Here is a 21,999-nt window from a genome sequence, read left to right on the forward strand (position 1 = left end):
TTCTAGTTCCCAACCATCAGCTAACCTCCAAGAAGGTAGCGGCTTCGGGGAGTGTGCAATAGACACTGAACTGTGCAACACGTTGAACTACAGCAAAGGTGTTGTGACTTGCAGGGATCTCGTTCACATTCCCAAGGAGGTATTGTGATGTGAGTGGGCTCTAGAAGGTATAGTCGATGTGAAAGACATTGTGAAGAGGGTAGATGGGATCTTGTAAATTCAGATTCCTTTATCTTGATATTCAATAGTATGGAAGTCCCTGAGTACATTAAGGCAGATTTCTTTCATCTAAACATGCGGCCTTATGTCACCAACCCAATGCCTTCTTTCAAATGCCAGCACTTTGGACATACTACTTGTGGGAGTCGTGGAGAAGCCACTTCAGGAAAATGTGGTAAGGCTGCCCATGAAGAGTTGCTTTTACATCTCCTTTAAAGTGTATGAACTGCTCTGGGGCTCACTGTGTCTGGAGTCAGGATTGTAGTGTATACCTTGAAGAACAAAAGGTGCGAAAGCGTAAGACTCTGTAATGCGTTCCATATAATGAGGCCGAAAAAATAATAAAGCTATGCCGCCCACCAATGTTCACTACTTGTACCTCCTTTGTTTCAGTTCCTAAACAGCTGATGTTGCTATGCAAACAGAGGTTGCTACTATCAGCACTAGTACCTGCGTTGGTCAATGTACTTGTGCTGCTGCAGTCATTTTGAAGCCTGTCCCTTCCTCCAAAACTTCAGAAAAAGCGTGGTTGCTGACAATGCAGAAGTCCTGCCCCTCCAAAGACTCAGTCTGGTCCACTGTCCAGTACTGACACTACCACTTCTGCAGTTGCCTCCTCGGACCAAAAAATCAAAGTTGAAGGCAAAGAATTGTCCACTGGTGGGGATGGGAAGTACACAGTCTGACAGTATTGATGTCATCCTTTCAGACACCTGTTTTGACTCTTCTTTGGAGGCTATGGACCTTGATGTGAGACAGGGACAACCATCTCAACCAAAGACTGAGCTCCACCCATTGTGGCCTCCCCTCCCAGGCCGAAAGTTAGGGTGAAAGTGTTACCTCATGATAGACGGCTCCCATCTAAAAGTGGAACATTAATGGGTTCATATAATGTTATAAAATGTGACACCTGCAGTCGTCCTTTTGATGTTATTTATTATACAGTTACCAGTTTTGGTGACTCAATATACGATCTTCAGGCCTTAACTGATGCCAAGGGGGTTAACTCCAATCGTATACACAATCCCATCAGTGGCAGACATCTCTGAACTGGTTTCCATAGACTATAACATTGATGTTGTGTCTCCAACCCAAAAATGCCAACATAGCTTCTGAGGTGTTCCATTTTATTACATAAGTGGATGACCGAAGTCCCTCCAACCTTCAGTCAGAAGGATGGACATACGAAAACTTAATGTGTTCAGGACACACATGGAGGAACCAAAATTCCTTACAAAGGCACACTCCCTGTGCTTGTGTTTAAGGAAACACATTTCAAGGCCACTGGTGCCCCTGTGCTACTGGGCTGTACCCTCACCTGACATGGGAAAGAGCCAAGATTGGGGTTACTGTCTTTGTCAGTAACGCACATCAATCCTATCAATCCTCTGCTCTCTCCTTGGTTACCAGTCTAGAAGCAGTAGCTGTTGCTCTTCACATGGGTGATAAGATCACTGTCTTGCTCCCTGTATCTACCTCTACAGGATGTGATAGACTCTGAGGCTTATATGTCTTATTGCACAACTCCCCTGCCTGTTTCTGCTACTGATTAATTTCAATGCCCATAATGTATTATAGGGCTTGAACTATACTTGTCCCAGGGGTCGAAACTTGGAGAACCTCATGATATCTCAGGAGCTGTGCATCCTCAACACAGGCAGTCTTACTCTTCTATCAGCTGCTACTGGCTTGTCCTCAGACAATGACCTCTTTTTCTGCTCTCCAGCCATTGCAGTCTCAACACAGTGGGAAGCAACTGATGACCTTTGTTCCGGTGACCACTTCTCAGCGTGGATTCACCCACTGGAAATGGATTGCTTGAACAGAAATCACCGAAATGGATGGGCAGCAGGGCTAACTGTACACTGTTCAGTCAGCTGGTTGTGTTTGAACACCATGACAGTGTCCAGAAATGAGTGGATCACACATCAGACGAGTGATCCTGCTGACTTTCCGTTCCAAAGTCTTCAGGTCATCTTAGGAGGCAGCCTGTGTGCTGGTAGACTGATGTGTGTTGTTCAGCAGTCTGGGTGTGGCATGCTGTTCTTCGATGGTTTAAATGCCTCACAACAGCAAGCAACCTCACAGCCTTTCAAGTTGCAGGAGCCAAGGCTCAACACGTAATTAAGGAGAGCAAGGAAAGGTCATGGCAAATGTTCCCGGGCTCCATCAACTGTTCCACATATTCTACAGAGGTATGGACAGCCATCGGGAGGATTTTCTGGGGCACAGTTGTTTACCAATAGCAGCAGTGCTGAAATGAGGGTGTTTTCCAAACAATGCCTGGTGTCATCACTCAGACAATGGCAGAGCATTTTACAGCAACTACTACCAATTCCAGCTGGGATCCAGTGATCTACCGTTACTGTGTGACTGCAGAGAGGGACAATATGGACTTCAGATTCCACAATTTTGAGGCTTTCAACTGGCCTCTTGCCATGTGGGACCTGGAATTAGCACTGCCTGAAACTCAAGATACTGCACCCGGTCACAACCAAATCTAGTGCTGCATAATTCGACATTTGCCAGCAGCATCAAAGGAAATCCTTCTCGAATGTTTCAATCTTATATGGCAGACAGGAAACTTTCCCAACTCCTAGAGAGAAGCAATTCTGCTACCTCTCCCCAAACTAGTAAAAGACCACACATGTACCAGTAGTTATCAGAGTGTCGCCTTAATGAGCTGTGTAGGAAAGACCCTGGAGCAAATGGTTAACTGTCGTCAGGTCTGATTCTTAGAGACCAGGTAATTCCTTAATCACGCTTGGTGTGAATTCCAGATTTCAGTCCACTGTTGACAACCTTGCCGTACTGGAGACGGCTATTCAGCAGGCTTACTTACAGTACATCACTGACTTGATGTCTTCTTTGATATAAGTAAGATGTATGATACTACTTGGAGAAAGTATTGTCATGCAGCTCCATCAATGAGGCGTTTGTAGCCATCTCCAGATCTCCATGCAGTCTTTACTGTCTTAAGTGCTTTTTTTAGATCCCAAGTTGGTGACATGCTGTTGGATCATTTTGTGCAGGATAATGGTGTTCCTAAGGACAGTGTTTCAAGTGTTACTCTATTTGCTGTACTTTAAACACAATCATGTCTATGGTAAGGAGTCCTGTATGTGCTTCTTATTTGTGGATGATTTTGCTATTTATTTGTTACTCCTCCAGTGTTGCAGTCGTGCCCTGTCAGATGTAACTAGCTGGCCCTTGTGGCCAAATGGTTCTAGGTGCTTCAGTCTGGAACCACACGACCGCTACGGTTGCAGGTTCAAATCGTGCGTTGGGCATGGATGTGTGAGATGTCCTTAGGTTAGTTAGGTTTAAGTAGTTCTAAGTTGTAGGAGTGGTCTGCACAGAGAGGTTTTCAGGTTTCTGCAGAAAAGTGTGTATGTGTTTTCATTTTAGTCATTATCATAGTATTTTTAATTTACCTGACTTGCATATGGCAGACACCATTTTACATTTGAAAGACTCAGTCAGGTTTCTGGGCCTCATTTTTGACTCCAAACTGTTATGGTTACCACACCTGAGAGAGCTGAAACCCAGAACCCAGAAAGCACTCAATATCATAAAGTGCATTAGCTACAGGTGTTGGGGAGCAGACAGGGCACATCTGTTTAGTTTTATAGGGCTTTTGTGTGTTCACGCTTTGACTGTGGATGCACATTGTGCAGCTCAGTGAGGCCTTCTTATCTGAATATCATTGATGCTATCCATCTTGAGGCGATTAGACTGGCCACAGGTGCTTGCAGGACCAGCCTCATACTCCAAATTCACTTGCATATAATACTGTTGCTCGTCCACCTTTGGAACACCTTTTCTCTAATCGTCTATGAGCAACAGTGCCATTTGCAATCTGCGTGCAGTGTGTGCTGGAGTCACTTAATATGGGAAACGTAAGTCCTCAAATCCAGGATTTTAACTACCTGCCACTGTCATCATTGCATAGTCCCAGGGTAATTTTAGAATTAGTGCAGTACAGGAGAGATTGCACTCCTGCATATGTTTAAATACTATATTTTCTGCCATTTTAACTGAGCACCACAGCTCTACAGCTGTCTTTCTGGATGGGTTGAAACAGCGGCCCCATTGTTTGCTCTGTTGTTTTCCCTGATAGTGTCCTCAAGGTTTAACTGCCTTGAGACTCTACTGTCTTCGATGCGGAACTGTACACGATCTTGTGGGCACTGGAGCAGATGAGGTGTGCTTAGTTTGCTAAGTTCCTTGTTTGTTCAGATTCTCTGAATGCTCTGGACTCTCTACAATGCTCGTATCCAGCAGATAAGGTAGGCCAAAATATCCAGGACATCCTCCATCAATTACAATGGCTGGGTGGGGAAGGAGGTGTCCTGCTGGGTACCAGGACACATGGGTATTGAGGGGACCAAAAGGGCGGATGTAGCAGTCAAGGAGGCATGGAGCGATCTTCAGTTATTTCAGTGTGCTACCCCCTGCATGCCATCACCTCGCTGTTTAAGTAGAGTTGTGTGTGTGGTGTCACCGCCAGACACCACACTTGCTAGGTGGTAGCCTTTAAATCGGCCGCGGTCCGTTAGTATACGTCGGACCCGCGTGTCGCCACTATCAGTGATTGCAGACCGAGCGCCGCCACACGGCAGGTCTAGAGAGACTCCCTAGCACTCGCCCAGTTGTACAGCCGACTTTGCTAGTGATGGTTCACTGAAAAATTACGCTCTCATTTGCCGAGACGATAGTTAGCATAGCCTTCAGCTACGTCATTTGCTACAACCTAGCATCAATTACCAGTTACTATTGATGCTGTAAGACATGTACCGTCAAGAGTGATGTTCACCATTTATGGATTAAAGTTAAGTATTCCAGCAGCTACATTCGTTTTTTGTTAGTCTCATTTCCTTGACCTGTTCCAGACCTCATGCCAGCCTGCATGAGCTAAAACGTGTGCCTTTCGGCTTCCTCTCATAGTGGGTTGGCTGTCTTGCCAATCCACAACAGTGTGTTAATGGGAAGATGATTGGGTGGGTGGAAGTGATTGGTAATAAGCTTTGGCCACAAAGACGGGATGAAGTCCTGCTTACTTGTCTTCACATAGGCCAATCCTCTGATGCATGGCTTCTTGCTCTGCCAAGAGGATCCTCCAGTGTGTGCTGCCTGTAGCATACAGATGACTGTGCACCACATTTTACTAGATTATGTTTTATTTTTAGACCAGAGGGCGGCAGCAGCAGATGTCCCCTTTGTTTCAAGTGACATTGAAAGGAATGTGTTTGAGAGTTTTAAGATTTTGTGATATCTCCAACGTGTTTCCAAAAATTTTAGGATGATGTTCCTAATCTGTTAACAGGATGACTGGGTCACTCATGTTTTTGTAAGTGGTCGACCAGTCACTTTTCCCTGTGCCTTTCCTTTAGCTCTTCTGTGGTTTTACTTCTATTTTAATCCCAGGAATGGTGCCCTTCACCCTTCTCCATTGTATTAATTCCTGTGAGACATGGTGATTGTGTGGTTCCATGTGAGTGGCATGGGAGTGAGTGAATGAGTGTCATTTTATAGGTTTCCTTCACACTGTGAGATAACAATTTTGGACATTTTAATCATATTTGTTTCTTTCAAAATATGTAAGGGCACTGATAGCCTCAACACTGAGCACCCGTAAGCTCCAAAAAGAAAAAAAAAAAGAAAAAAAAACACACACACCTACCATGGCTGTTGCAAAAGATTTTGGGATTGGGCAAGCTCAGTGCCGATAAAACACCATTACTTCAGATGCAGCAATGCCACTGGCAGAATCCCACACTGTGCTCCAGAGAAGGGGTTGGCACCGCCATAATGACGACGCAGCAGAAAGGCGTTGGTAGCCCAGTAACTATACACCCAATCAATAGACTTCTTATGCTCTACATGGGTACAAGCTGTGATTTGCAAAGTGAAAGTAAAAACAAGAGAATATTAAATTTTCATTTGGGTCTATTGCATATTGTCTTTGGCTTAGCAAGAACATTTGTTCTATCAGAGAATAGGCTGGCAGTAGTCTAAAATTGAGCAAATGTGAGAATCTATATTGAGGTAACAGTTGGTGGCATTGTAATTAGGAAAATAATGTGTTGCAATTAGTCTTTTATTATTTTCATGAGTTATGGACAAGGTAGTGGGATGCAGCAGGCGGCTAGTGGTCAAGATCCCTTTGGACACAACTGGTACGGGGGGCCCAGCCAGCCACCTGGCTATCCTTCACGTACTGGCTATCCTGCTCCACCTACGGGACCACCAGCACAGCAACCCACAGGGTATCCACCACAGCAAGACTATTACCGTCAAGATCCGGTAATTATAGTCATTTGTATAAAAGTAAATCATACTTCTTCATTAAAATGTGAAAGAAATAACAATGCTGATATTCATTTACATTTTCTGGATCAATGCGATGTATTTTTGAATACCTACAACTGTAAAGAAGATGACAGAAGATAAATATGGAAATGGAGTGGGATGTTTCTTTTCAAGTAAATCATCCCTCCATTTACTGTAAGCTTTCTACGGCAACCATGTGTAACCCATATTTGGGTGGATGAATGTACCTGTGGTACACTAATCACTGTGTCATGTTAGTCAGTGATTATAACTGTAGGAAGCAATGCAATATTAAATATTTTGTTACATCACATAAGGTTTTACAGCTCCAAATGCTATGCCACAGAAATTGTAAATGCATGAGTGTGTCATACCATTTCTTAAGTATATGTGTAATTATGTTCTATGTTGAGTGAGATATCTAAATTATATGGTTTCCCTTTTCATCCATACATAATTGTACCATTTGTGTTACTGTGCCTTGTAACTTTCTCATTGAGGACATAGACAATTAAGGGATTGTATATTCTTTCTTGAGTAGTTCTATTTAAGCCATGTAAATGTTGTTATAGCCTGTATTGCAGTTACTGAAAATTTTTAACTTCCAAACAGTCTTACCGCAAGTTCAACAGCCCACAATTTTTCAGATCTCTAAAAGGTTTACTGCAATGTTTGTCTAGATGTACATGGTGCCCAAAACTTTTAATTTTGAGACTTCCAAGATTTCCATCCACATTTTCTTAATAAGTGTTTCATGATTGGTTAATTTAGACACGAGTATAACCCATTATAAAATATATGTAGCTACAGTTTTATAACAGCCTCGGCTGGTTTCATAGGACAGCATTGTAACACTAACAGTTTCAGTTTTTATTAGCTGCCTTTCTTTTAAATTCTTTAATTCTGTGATATGATTTGCTCCCTCGTTTGTCACATTCTTTAGACTGATATCCTGTGTGTCAAACTACTGACTTTGTATTTGAGTGCCTCATTGCCAAATCAGTATTGTATATTAAAATTGCATCTAATTGTGCTTCATTAAGTTTTCACTGACTAAGCACAGATCATGAAGTGAATTCACATTTCAACCAAGAGGAAGGTGGATCTTCATGACTGTAATCACTTGGTGCACGCGTGAAACTGTGCGTCTTCTGTAATTTGTTTTTCTTGTCATTATAAATATTGTATGTTTTGGGCCTGATTGTACCAATACCACATCATGCAATACTGTTCACACCTGTTTGTATGGTATGCTACAGATACTGCACAGTGCATAACAATATAGTACATCTGGTATGTACATAGACACATTATTATATATTTATGTTATAGAAGTACTGTGCATGGCCTTTTATCAATAGAGTTCATGTAGTGTTACATTACTCAGTGCATATTCAATCATTTCTTATCAAAACATCAGTGATACATGGCATACACTTTTCTCGAAGTTTTAGCTTCCCTTTGAAGTTCACTCATTTGAGATTTTCCAGCCCCTTTCAGATGTAATGGTAATACTGGCAGGTTTCTCTAACATTTTACGGAACAAAGTTGAATGGTACAAAGAGAGCAAATCAAAAGAAGGTTGTAGAGGAGCAGTGATGATGTCTACCAAAATGCTGACTTTACCTGTGGCATTCCAAAACTCTGAGCACACCCATTACTTATTCAAGACTCTTACAAATAAATGTCAATGATACATTGAAGCTACTTAAGCTAAATTAGTGCTCAGCCTGAGAGGTCTACATTTTTAAAAACTCAGAGGGGAGATAAAAAAAAATCTACATTTCTTGAAGTTGCTTCTAATGCAGTGTCGGATGGACTGTTGGCAGAAGATTTTAAAATTGGAGAGAAAATAAAACAGTAGTTGGGAATGTATTATGTATGGAACTAAATATAACATGTCAACAGAAAATTTCTGTTGTCCATTGAAAGGTAATTTTCTAATTATGTTGGTTAGAATAATTTCTCTGTAGTAAGCTCTATGAAAGTCACACATTTCCATTATCATTGCAGGTAAACTTACTGTAAGAATGAAGAAGAATAGTGTGTGTACTTGTCATTGAACAGATAACTTTCCACACAGTGTGTCTCAACATAGTTGAAATTTTATTATAAAAAATGTGTATTTGCAGTTGATAATTTACTGTTTAATGTACTCGTCATTGGTACATAATAATAATTAAGGGTAGTTAGTATATACAGTAAAAATCATGAAAACATGTCAACCTTCTACAGATCATAGGTTTTTTAAAAAATCGAATTTCACAACTTGTTTTAGTTTTGCTCCTTCTACACAGTTATTTCTGGGTAATCAAAAGTTGCCGTAGTTCTGTTGATATTCTGATGGAACTCTACTGTGGCATAAGTTCATTAGTTTTGTTCTTTTTATAGATGAGAGAAGCAAAAATGTTTACATTTACAGTTATTAGGACTTCATGGTAAAGAATGTTCATCTTAGGATGAAATCTGACTTATATGTTACCTCATGAGTAAACTACACAGAATATGTCACTTGATATGATAGAAGTATACGATACAAAAACAATCACTTTGGACACAAATTTCTATTTGCACTTGATGTAGGAAACACGATGTGAAATCTTTTACATACATACCTGATGTTATCATCAGTCTGCATTTTTAAAACTGTCAATAAACAGTGTAATAATAATATGTAATGGGATAGGCCAGTATTCACTACATAGAGGAGGCTTTGAAGTGCAGAGACATACACTGAAAGAGGCCTACTATATACGAGGGTACTTGAAATAGTAAGTTACACTGGTTGTCCCATGTTAAGACTATTGTGCAACAAGAATGGCACATTGTCAAAAGAGAGTACATGTTTTAGATGTCCTGCAGACACTGTTCTACTGTGGTATGGATAACAACTGCATCACAGTGTGGAAGTGAAATGGCACAGAAACTGTAAACATACTCCAAAGCTGCAAAGTCTTAGTACTTGAGTCTGTAAAAATCTTATGGATAAAAGTCTAATTTTCTCACAAATGCAATTTGAAATTCTGGTAGTATATGGACAAAATGCAGTGTTGCATCCAGCCATAGCAAAATGGTGCTTACAATGTGACCAAGGCTGCATGGGTGTGAATGGTGCTGATAGGGCAGGATGACCAGTGGCATCTACTACAGATGACAATGTCCAAGCAATTGACAAACTGATTTGAAACGGTCACAGATTTTCCGATGATGAGGATGTTCACACAATAATGCTCAAATGGCTTTATGACAGAGGAGCAGATATCTGTTGTCGAGGGACTGACTGACTGACAGACAGAACATTCTGATCATTATTTACAGAGAATTGATGATGTTGAAAAATGTCGTGTATCTGTGTCACTTTGAAGTGTAGTGGAACATTCAAGAAAATATACTTAGACTGCAATTATATTATGAAACATACTTTTTGAGTCTCTTTGTAATATCAGCTATCAAACTATTCCCTTTGTCAGATGTAGGCAACAAATTCTCCTCCTCCCCATCCCCCACAGACACACACACACACTGCCACTGCCCCCTCTGGGCATTCACTGATAGTATGTAGCAGTCTTCTTTCAATGTGCTTGTCTTCCACTCACCACCACCATTGTGTAGTGAGTAGCTATCTATCATAACTCTTTATTTGTTATCATCTCACCCTAGGTTTTCTGTTATTTGAATAAACAGTGTAATGTACTTTGCCTTAAGGAGGACAATATGCCTGCAACACTTCCACCCTCGAGATTAATAATACAGTATTCTCAGTTGAAACCAACAATATTATTATCTAGTTAGGCTTCATTATGTGTAAAAACCTCAGTTGAAATGTAAAAATTAACAGTCTTAATATTCTAAAACAAAGTTCTTGAGATTTGATCACTTGAATTCATGTGATTCCTACTTTGAAATTGTTGCAGATAACAACACTTCATATAAATTTTATGATCTCTTGAACACCAATTTGAATTTCATCCCTATACGAATTTCTTCCCAATATGAATTTATAACACATTCTGGGACACACAAAGCATACTTGTTACTTTTCTGCCAACAAGTTTTAAGCTAAAAGCCCACCCCTACCTAATTCTGAACAGAGTTTGAAAATTTCAAGTCGTCATAAACAAATGTGTATTTTAATTTTTTTTATTTTATACATACACTGTCTGTACATTATGTATAATTGGGGATCATTTATATCTTTTTAGCTTCCTCATAGTTATTATTCAGGTAGATATGAGATCACATTCTCACTGATACAAAAATGTTATGATTCTGATGTACTGTTTCTAATAAGGGGAAAGTGTGAAAATGTACAGCACAATTGCAGTTCATTACCAGGAATAATTAGTGCAGTTAACAGCAAGGAGCTTGTGAACAGTAATGTATAAACACTTTTTTTAAAAAATGTTATTCATGAAGAAACAGAAGTGAAAGTTTTGTTACAGTTTGTGTTGTTATTTGATATTTGTTTGTGAAAAATAGTTACAATTGAAAATAAATACTGCCAACAGGTATATTCTGGTCAACAAGCAGCTACTGCAACTGGCCCAGGTGGTCAGATGTATCCTGGAAGCCCTCATAGTAAATCAATGCCACCTCCAGCTCCACAGACCCCTAGAAGGCATCCAGATTTTGCAAAAGACCCACAGCAGTCTCCCTATCCACCATATAGTCAACAAAGGCCTTCTATATATGGTAAGTGGTGAGCACTGTAATTTGGAGGGTTCTTAAAAGTTTAAAGATTGGGGACAGGAAAAAGAAGCTAAGTCACATAGTTCTTGGTGCTGTTAGGGGTCTCTTCCCAGCTTATGAGGACAATATGAACTTTCTCCCTCTGTTTAGCTATTTTATGTGATATTCCTCATGTTTTAAAGTGACAGTAAAGTTTCATAATTTGATATTGTGGACCTATCATCATCATCTTTGTTTTTCCCTTTACTTTGTGGTGTAACAGCCAGGAATTATTTGTTTCTGGGATTTTTTTGTGCCATGTACATTAGACTTAATTTTTGATAACCACAGTTTGTCAGTTGTATTGATTCAACCCAAACATCTTCTATTTGTTGTATGTAATGAAAATAATTCATTAGTTACAAATGAGAAACTATAGAGAGGCAATACTTGATTTCAAAAATTTAACACTTTAACATAAAGCCAGAGTTAGTTTTTATTATTCTGACAAAAACTTAAAATCCCAAGTGTATCCCAGCAACTTAAGAACAGACCTCTGAAAAAGTAAAGCCTTGCTTACATCCGTTTCAGCATGGGTAGTTAAGTGTTCGGCCACTAGGGGGCATCCAGTCCCGTATTTGTAGCCTAGATATTGTGTTCTGGTTCAGATGTTTGCCAGTGGATATCACCTTTACTGTTTGTAGCTTTGAGTACTTTAAAATGGATGGCTGTACAGTGATCCTAAGTTTGACATTGAATTTAGCACCCCAGAAAGTGAAGTAGTATGTGATGTTATTTCGTTGGAGACTGAAAGTGATAAAAGTTGAACAGATGACTGACAAGTACTCACCAGTGGTACGAGATAAATACTTAAACTGTACTGTGACTAGCTCCACCAATATTTCCATTCAAAGGGACACACTGTGAAACACATGATTTGATTCCATATCTACACACAAACTACAAAATGACTTTATGATTCAGGATACTTCAGTGAAAGTCCAGTGCACAAGTATATTCTGGATTTTATTAACAGTGATCTTCAAAAATTTGTAAGTCACACTTACTTCAAAAGCTATTTTCATTAATAATAAAATACATTTTTGGAACAGTTTGTTAAGAAAAGTCAATATATCAAGGGATTAATTTTCCAATTTTGGAAATATGAAATACTATACGTTACAGTTACACCAGTTTATTGCCGCATTATATGGAACTGCATAGAAAGTAAATAGAATTGAGTAACACGGGTAATTACAGTACTCGGTGATAATTTTTTCTGGTTCTGTATAGAAGGGCAAAAAGGATGGGCGCGAGATACCTTGCAGAAAGCTGAGCATCCATCATCTCTGACTTATGCTTAGAACCATACAGATATATGTTTTGTGTTCGTGTGTCCCTGTGCCACCATTAACTATTTGTTGAAGGGCTCGTGTATTGTTAAGCATGGAATTTAAGAGGAAACCTTTCCAAAATGTCTTGACATCCAGCTTCTCAGAGCTCTAAAAAACATTCCAAGTAAATAACTATTGACCATTTCTTACTTGCTTGATGAATTCCGACGTAGCATTGGTCCATTGCTGCTCTTGCTTCATGTTAATGATGTGCCATTTTATTTGCATTGGGAAGCAGAATTAATTCTGTTTGCAGATAATACAAGCATTTTTGTGAAGTTGAGCAATGAACCATCAACAAAGAAAGCAATGAACCATCAACAAAGAAAATGGTAAATGATGTTTCTGTGAAAGTTACTGAATGGTTTTGCACAAATGGGCTTACTGTAAACTTTCAAAAAATGCATTTAACCAGCTCTTGTACTGTTGAGAATATCCTCCCTTCTATTAACTGAGTACACCAACAGTAAATAATAAACTGGGATGGAAATTGCAAAGTGTTTGGTGTGAATGTGATGAAAACATAAACTGGAAAAACCATACTGTAGACCTGCTAAGATGTTTAAGTTTTGCTACTTTCGTCATAATAGTAATTGCCAACTTTGTGAATGTAGAAGTCAGCAAGCTAAAATATTTTGCTTGTTCATTGATGTCATATGGGATAATACTCTGGGCTAACTTCTCGCCTAGGCAAAAAGTGCTTGTGGCCCATTATAAATTAAATAGAGTTATGTATGGGGTGTGCACATGTAAATCTTGCAGATATCTCTTTAAGCAGCTGGAAATATTAACCACAGCCTCACAGCACATTTATTCACTTACGAAACTTATAATCAGTAATCAGTCCAAATTTTACAGTTACGTTGATCTTCACAAATACAACACTAGAAGGAAAAATTACCCTTTAATGAATCTAACTTTGGCACAGAAAGAGATTAAATATGCAACTATACAGCTCTTTAAAAGTCTACGTACGGGAATAAAATGTTTAACAAATAGCAGAAGTGTTTCCAAAAGTAGATTAAAGAGCTTTCCGGTTAATAACTCCCTATACACCATAGAGCAATTCTTGAGTAGAGATAATTAGTCATTAAAAGAAGCAGAAGAAGATCAAGAAGAACTGTAAATGGCAAACATGCAGCCATTATTTTCAATTTTTTATTTAGTTGTAGATAAAAATTATGTGTTTGTTGTCACATTCCACATCATAATAATTATCATGAATTTTATGTGTGGAGCAATTAACAAACTTTATGGAACAAGCAACAAACCAACTGATAGCTTTAGTGTGCATGAGGGGGATCAGGTAAGATATACGAAAATAAGTGTTTCTCACTTAATAGTTTTTGAAAAAAGATTTCATAGAACACTGTGTCTCGGCACAGGCACCAACATCTGGAGAGCAGTAAAGCCTTAACAAAAGCCACCTCAACACAGAATGCAAAGAGCACCTCTGTAGCAATGAAAGGGTTAAGTAACCTTCCACAATAGTTCACCGAGACTAGTTATGCTAACAAATGTGTCTTCAGGTTGAGTTTAATGTAGGTTCATTTGGGAAACAAATACATTACAACATTTATATATCTTCCAGAGTATGGTACATTAGTTTGCCTTTGATATAAAGATTGTGTGCCAGTTGTCTTCAAAACTAATGCCTAGAAATTACATTTTACTGTTGCACTCATGTAGATAGAGTTGTAGCATTTGAGCATTACTGACTGTCCTTCAGCAATACCCTCATCTTAGGAGAGAAATGATGCTTAACAAGTTTGACTTCATAATGAATATAATTTCTGGCATCATTTGTATTTCTACCTATGACATGTTCTTCATGAACTATTTTTCAGTACAACTACCAGTTTGTCTCAATATTTTTCAAACCATTACCTACAAATCAGGATATGGATTCCAGCAACAACAAAATAATGAAGTAGACCCTAAGAAATGAGATTTGATCAAGGTATAATTGATGTTTGGTACATTTCACCACTACCTCATCTGTAGGAGCAAGAAATACCATCTCCTACAGCAGAAAAGACTGTATTTATCATATTGTTTAAAACACACACATAATCAGTGCTATTATTTCAGCAACACATAAAATTAATTTTACTTTACTTCCCTGTGCAGGAAGTTTAGTTAGCAATACTGAATTCAATGTATCGAAGTAGTGTAGAATCGAGTGTCATCAATATTTGTATTTCATTGCCATAACTTTAATTGAATTTACTCCATTAACTTCAAATGATACGATTCCACACAATTTCATCATTTATTTTGTGATTTTTCTTAAAGATAAACAGTTACTCATTTTGAACAAAATTTGTAAAATTTTGTGATTTTGCACTTTGCAGAAAATAGGTACCTTTAATAATGAGTCATTACTTGGGACTGGAATAATTCACATTTTCCGATAAATCCAAAATAAATGTGAATTCTGCCTCAAAATGCGAAATTACTTAATAGATGCCATTTCATAGCGAACTGTATCCAGATGAGCTATTTGTTAGCGAAAGTTTGAAATGGCTGTATTTTCTGCATAGAATATCGAAAATGTAAGCAGTCACTGGCATTATACACCATATGACGAAACCCAATTTGGATAGATAATGTGCACAAGGACCTATGTGCAAAATAAAGTGTACAAATGCAAGGATGTATCAATACACTCAATGATCTGGTGTGATGCCAATTGTGGATGATTGAGTGGTCTGTTTAACACACACTCGCGTAATGCAATGTACCGCTAGAGTTCCGGCCTGTATCATTAACAATACTCTGCAACTTCAACAAGCAATTGTGTGGTAGCTACCCCGAATGCTTTGTGTTGTGTGTTACTCATTGTTTTCTTTTCTTATTTTGAAATAAGTGAAGCGACTAATCCTGCTCCATCACAGATTTCAATTATGACTCTTGCAACACCAGAAGAGATCGGCAATCCCTGTGACAGTGTGTCAGTTCTGCTGTAGGCTGCTGCCCAATGAAATGGAGGCGGGGTTTGTTTCCCCACACTGCTCCTTCCCCTGTGGCGGTCAAAATTCTAGTCTGTTTACACTTGCTGCCGTCTGTGACTATAGCCTATAATGCCCTCTGTGCTATAGTGATTGGAAAACAGTCTTTAATGTTTTTTGATGGTGCAGAAATAATTCTTCTAATGTTAAAACCAAGCTAACGTATGATTGATTTACTTTACGCTAAGTGTCTTGTCAGTTCTATTTGTAGTGTTGTCAAGCATGGGTTGTAGGGCTATGAATGCCCACGGAAGGTCGAAATTAATAGTCTGCAGATTTTTTAATCTTCAGATTGGGCAAGAAAAGACAAATAATGTCCAGAAACACCTTAATCTGAGAGGAATTCAGTTAACTGGTGAGAAAATGCTGGTGCTTTGCAACAGAACAATCTTTTTTGAAAGTATAAATACAGCCAAATGAAGAAAACAAAAGCCATTTCGGTAGAAAAAGTTGTTGAAGTGTTTTCAAAAACAAACATGCCAGTCAAAAGCCCCCAATCAGCACTCTTTTTAACAGTTGATTTCAAAGAACTAATAATTTGTCTATTTGCACTCATGTAGTGTGTCAACCTTTTAAATTTGTGTGTCTAGTCATTTACAAACTAAGAAACTGGACACGAATTTTGCCAAAAATAGGTGCTACATTTTCCAGTCCCTAGTCATTACACATGCTTGTCCAACACCCTTTGCTGTGTCTAATGTCCTATTCCGCTTCCTGCTACTTGCTGTTTTCTTTGTATGTTCCTCTGTACCAACAACTCTGATTGATACCTTAACCAAGGAGGTAAATTGGTGTCTGTGCATGTGACTAGGTGACTGACTGGGTAAATGTTCATACATGCCTGAAGGAAAAGACACTGTGGTGACTACAGCTGTTATGAAATACATTAAATGTATTTGCAGCTGCAAATATGGACAGCCATTGCTGTTTAACGGAGTGACAACAGTGAAAATTTGTGCCAGACCAGGACTCGAACCTGGATTTCCCGATTACCACAAGTGGTCACCTTATCATTGTATGCATGTCCAAAGGAACAGTGCTTTGTAATTCTGAATAACACAGGTACTGAAATATAATATTTATCCACTGACACCGGGCAAAGTGACTTTTGCCTAAAATGTCTCCCCTGTACGAGAATATACATATGAATGTACGAGTGCAGGTTGTAGACACATGGTTGGAAACATGTGGAAGTTTGAGTCTGGCCATGAGTCGTGCTTATATAGCTTAATGGTAAGGCAACTGCTCACGATAAGCTGGAAATCTGGTTCGAGTCCTGGTTCGACACAAATTTTCTCTGTTGTCATTCCGTTATACTGCTGATGGTTGTCCATATTCACAACTGTGAATACATTTAATGTATCCGGTTAAATTATAGCTGCCCAATAACTGATTGGTTGAGTTAGTTCACAGATTCTAGGAAGTCAGTGACATTACCACCATTAAAAGTTCTGTATTTATTAAAGCACTGTAATGTTCAAACCCATCTTAAGCTTGAGCACAGATTTTTCATGTGCTGTTTTGTCTGTGGTGCCTCCTTATATCCCAAAATCTACAGCCTGAGTAATTTCGGGGGAAAAGCCCCTTTTCAAACTTACTAGAGCATATCGTAATCATGATCTAGAAGAAAAGGCGATATCCACTTTTGGCATGCAAACTTGGCATTAGTTTGGAAGGAGATGCACTTCAGTGGCTGTTAGGTTTTTAGTGCCCTTTATTCACAAATTAGGTTTGGCAGATGGCAAGACGAGCTCTTGTTTAAAGAAATTTAAGCCAGTTCCTGTTGTGTGTGTCATTTTAGACCATAGAGTGTTTATGATCCTGTCTCTTTATTGTTGTAAATGTATTTATTTTTATATTATATATGTACTGTAATATTTACATTTTCTGTAATATTTATTTAACTGCAAAATTTGTTTTTTAGTGTTAGAACCTGAGCTTTAGATATTAAAAATGAATAGTAGTACTACTTTTATAATACCATAACACATCAGTAAAACTGACATGTTCAATACCCTGTGATATATCTACAACACAGCTCTCCAGAACACAAAATATATAAATAAATCGTACAGCTCATGGTTCATTGTGGTTTTGCAAGTGTTTTCAGATGTATTGTATCAATGAAATGTACTTACAATTTTCCCTTTCAGTACTTATAAATGAGAATTATTGTTTTATGGAATGTTACAAAAATGTTTTCTTGTGTTTGGGATGACTGAATGAATTGGCAACTGAAAAAATGTTGATCTGTGTAGGTTCGTCAAACTTGATTTGTTGGACAGTAATATGTTAACTGGAAGTGCAAGAATGTATAAAAAAAAATTAGTGCCTTGGAGACTTTTATTTACTTAGTTTTTAACTTTGCGTTGGTTTTCTAAAGATTTAAACCTGTAATCAGTTCCAAATTAATAAAGTTAACAGTGAACATTTAAGAGAGCTAAGTTATGCAATTCTGTTTTTATAATTTCCTCAGATCCAGACACTTTGTTGTTCCATTCGAAATACATTGCAGCAGGATTAATAACGAGCCTCTTAGGTTAAACTCTCATATTCTTGGTTGTATGTAGTTATTGGAGGGATTCACATTAGAGTGAGATGTTCTAGTATTTGATGAGACATAAATGCATCTCATGAGATTGATTTAAATGTGGTGTGATTAAAATAGAGAATTTGTTGTATTGTAGGCTGGAGTAGTGGTAACACTCAGTATCGGGCACAGTACCCTCCACAAGGACCTGTTCCACAAGGGCCTCCACAGTGGAAACAAAATGCTCAACGAGCTGGTGGTCCTGTGCCTGGTCAGCCAGCTAACAGCCAGTGGGACCAGCACCGCTACCAAGCTAGTGGACAGTCACCGTATCAGCCTCCACAACAGGTATTGTGTTACAGTTTGAATTACGATGTTCCCTGTCACTTTTGCCCATATAGGGTTGGTTGTTTATGGTGGAAGACATCCGTAACCATAATTTTTGTGTGAACTGTGTATTTCTTACTCTTTTTGAGATTGAAGCTGTTAGTGAAACTGTCAGAGATGTTACTATAAATAATTTTAGTAACACAAGTATTTTATTCAGAGTCTTATTTACTTCTTTCTTTCTTTTTTCCTTAAGGCACAGCAGCAGTGGGTTCCAAGTATGCAGACTCCTGGTATTAATCAAAACTCACTCCTAAGGCCACCGATGGTTAGCCCACGTGCTCCGTTCCGACCGTAAGGAAAGCCATATTCGATGCAGCAACTACCGGGTTCAAAGGTTCGCTGCTTCTAATTTTTTCTCACTCAATCTGAATTTTCTACACACATCATGAGTCTACTTATGGTGTTGCTTTTTGTACCATGTTGAGATACTGAAAGACATTTAGAGAAGCCTTTGTTTCGTGTGCTAACAACTTGAGGACAACCTGTGTTATAAAAAAAAAATTAAGAGGCTTGTACGTTACAGTATGTCAAAGTCTTTGCTTCGTATTGAAAAATAAACACTTTCAGTGTTTTGTAGACACTGTTCCAAACCATTGTGTTAAACTCGGGTCATGTCGTGAAATGATTTTGCAGCACATTGTGAAGTCGATGTACTTTTATTTCATTAAATGAAGTGCCCATAATAAAGAGTATGTGCATTTGGTCTTACATCACATATGGCTTGTTTTGTCTGTTCTATTAATAAATAGTCATAAATTGATTCCGAAGCACGCATTTGAAGTCAGCATTTAACAAATATTAACACACTGTCGAGGGCGTGTGTCTCTATGGTAGGCATATCTGGCAAACACATAAAGCTTTCATGTTTGTACTGTGTTATGACCAATAAATAAACCTGTTACAGATATTTAGTAGGGTGCCCTCAGCCTCGTGAACACTAATGGGGAGCTTTGTTATGGCATAGTGGTAGCTCTAATTCAGAAACTTGACACTAGCAGCTGACAAGGTCATGTGCTGCCTGTGAGTCTTCGTAATACTACTGCACAGTGCTGATTGAGTGGATTTTCAGAAGATGGTGTCCCACAGCTCTAATGTATTTGAAAAATGTCATATTACCACCTTGAAGTGCTGGTAAAATTCTGTATTTACCCAGCTAGTTTGTCATCCCACATCATCAGGTTCATAAAAGTACTCACAACCTAAGATTAGGTGAAATATAAAATAATCATCATCAGATGATAAAACGGTGGAATATTCACTGTTATTACACCATAATATAAATTACATCCTCAGTCTATAAAAACTGTGCTATGTAGTGTGCTCATTCATGTTATAACCGTAACCAACATTAAAACTTTGAACAGATTAGTACTGCACATCTGGTATGCGGTATGAATCTGTTCACAGCATTAATGAGGATTACAGTTATAACATGAACAAATACACTACTTAGCATAGTTTTTATAAGCTTACAATGTAGCTTATATTACCTTGTGATAGCAGTCAATAATTTGTGGTTTTATCATCTAACGATGATGATTTTTAATTTCACTTAACATGATGCCATAAATATTTTGATGAACCTGCTGATGACCAGACAACTGAAACTGGTTGATAAGGAATTTTACCAGCAGCTCAAGGAGGTAATATGCAATTTTTCAGATGAAGTAGCGGTCAGACAGCAGGTCAATGTTATATAGTGTGATAGTACCATAGAGTTTTAGTTCTTATGATGTGTAATTGTGAGAATAATTCTGCATAGTGCTTAAGCCGCAGTCCAAGATTTCTTAAGTTCAACCATGAGTAAGCTGCATGGTTAATAAGTGAGCCATTTAGTAGGTTGTAAATGAGGCATTTAAAATTTGAGAAAGGAACAAATAGTGCAGTGTCAGGATGCTCAAATGTAGTTGCTTCATTTTTGCCCCATTAAAGCAGCTTGTACAGTTGGTATTCTGTATTGGCTTTTGACTGAAGCACAGAGTGACTGAATGGGATTGCCATCAGATTTACATGGCTATAGGTAAGAGAGCAACTCGGCTGCTGCTAGGACCATGAGGTAAACTGCAGATACAGAGATTTCAAAGATCATATAAGGTTTGTGAATCTGTATCACTATTGAGATTTCATTTAAAACAATAGGCCCTGATCTCCCACTCCACACACACATACTTTCTGGTTCCATCAGGAAACAGGTTAAGATGAGTAAAATTAAAGAAAAATAATAACAAATCATATTTTCTTAAAGCGTTTATTAATGATTCTGTCAACAGTTGCGGTATTTATGTTAGGCGGCTAGTTTCAAACCTTACAGGTTCATTTTAAAGTCTGGCCTACTGAGGCTGCACTGACAGTGCCTGATATTAATAATAAACATCAAAGATGCAACATAAGCTGTATAAATGTTTCCAGAAAATATGCTACAATCCACACATGCCTTTTACTAAGTCAAAATCAGACTCATGCATTGCCTCTTTGATGTTTATTATTATTGTTCAGGCACTGTCAGTGCAGCCTCAGTAGGCCAGGCATGAAAAAGAACCTATAACATTTGAAACTAATTGCCTAATATAAATACAGTAACTGCTGACAGAATCATTAATAAATGCTTTAAGAAACTTAATAAAGTTACTGTTTCCTTGGCAACAAAATGTTGAAACTGGAAAAAAAAGGTCATCTTGATTAAGGCACTACTTAGTTTGCTGTGTTAGAAATCAGTATGCATGTTGACAGTAGGTATTGAGTATTTTTTTATGGGACTACATACACTGCTGAAAAAAAGCAACAGCCTCAAGGACAGTCGTTTTACTGACCATTGAGGTGACAGGTTGTTCATCATTCAGATCAAACGAAACTCCCATCGCAGTAAATAGTGCCCAGTCGCATCAATACACAGTGTATTCCCCTCTGGTGGTGATGCAGGTGTGTTTTCTCACATGCAAACTATCATAAAGGTGTCAAATGGCATCCTGTGATAGATTGTCCCAAGCATCTTGTGCCTTTTATAGTAATTTGGTCGTGGTTCTTGCAGGCCCACAGAGAACAAGTAAGTTCCCACTTCATCATGTCCCGTACATGTTCAGTAGCCGAGAGATCAGTTACTCTTGCTGGCCAGGGCAGTTTCTGCACACCACAAAGAGCTTGTGTTGCAGCAGCTGTATGAGGATGTGCATTATCCCATTGAAAAAGCACATCCCTTTCTATGAAGAAATGGCAGTAGTGTGGGGATAATAGCCTGTGCAAGGCAACGGGCACTGTTTGCTTTGGTTACTTTAACCTGTAGAAACACCAAATATGACCATGACTGCTCCCCCCCCCCCCCTTCCCCAATGAGACCTGGGATGTGACCAGCGTGTTCAGGGCAAATACACTCTGGAGTAGGCAGCTCACCAGGTCTACACCATACAGGTGTGTACATCCATCACTAGTGATGCTTGACAGTGTTGTGGTATCAGTA

The 21,999-nt window shown here is 38.6% G+C and overlaps 1 protein-coding gene across 1 annotated transcript in view; it reads left to right on the top strand.

Moving 5' to 3' along the window:
- LOC126470864 (trithorax group protein osa-like) overlaps positions 1 to 21,999 on the top strand; it is an 80,818-nt gene that overhangs the window by 53,052 nt on the left and 5,767 nt on the right. Inside the window, 3 exon segments of the mRNA XM_050098880.1 lie at positions 6,336 to 6,525; positions 11,061 to 11,244; positions 18,313 to 18,503. Coding sequence (XP_049954837.1) covers positions 6,336 to 6,525; positions 11,061 to 11,244; positions 18,313 to 18,503 — 565 coding nt within the window.

This window comes from Schistocerca serialis, chromosome 3 (assembly GCF_023864345.2).
Source record: "Schistocerca serialis cubense isolate TAMUIC-IGC-003099 chromosome 3, iqSchSeri2.2, whole genome shotgun sequence".
Taxonomy (NCBI): Eukaryota; Metazoa; Arthropoda; class Insecta; order Orthoptera; family Acrididae; genus Schistocerca; species Schistocerca serialis.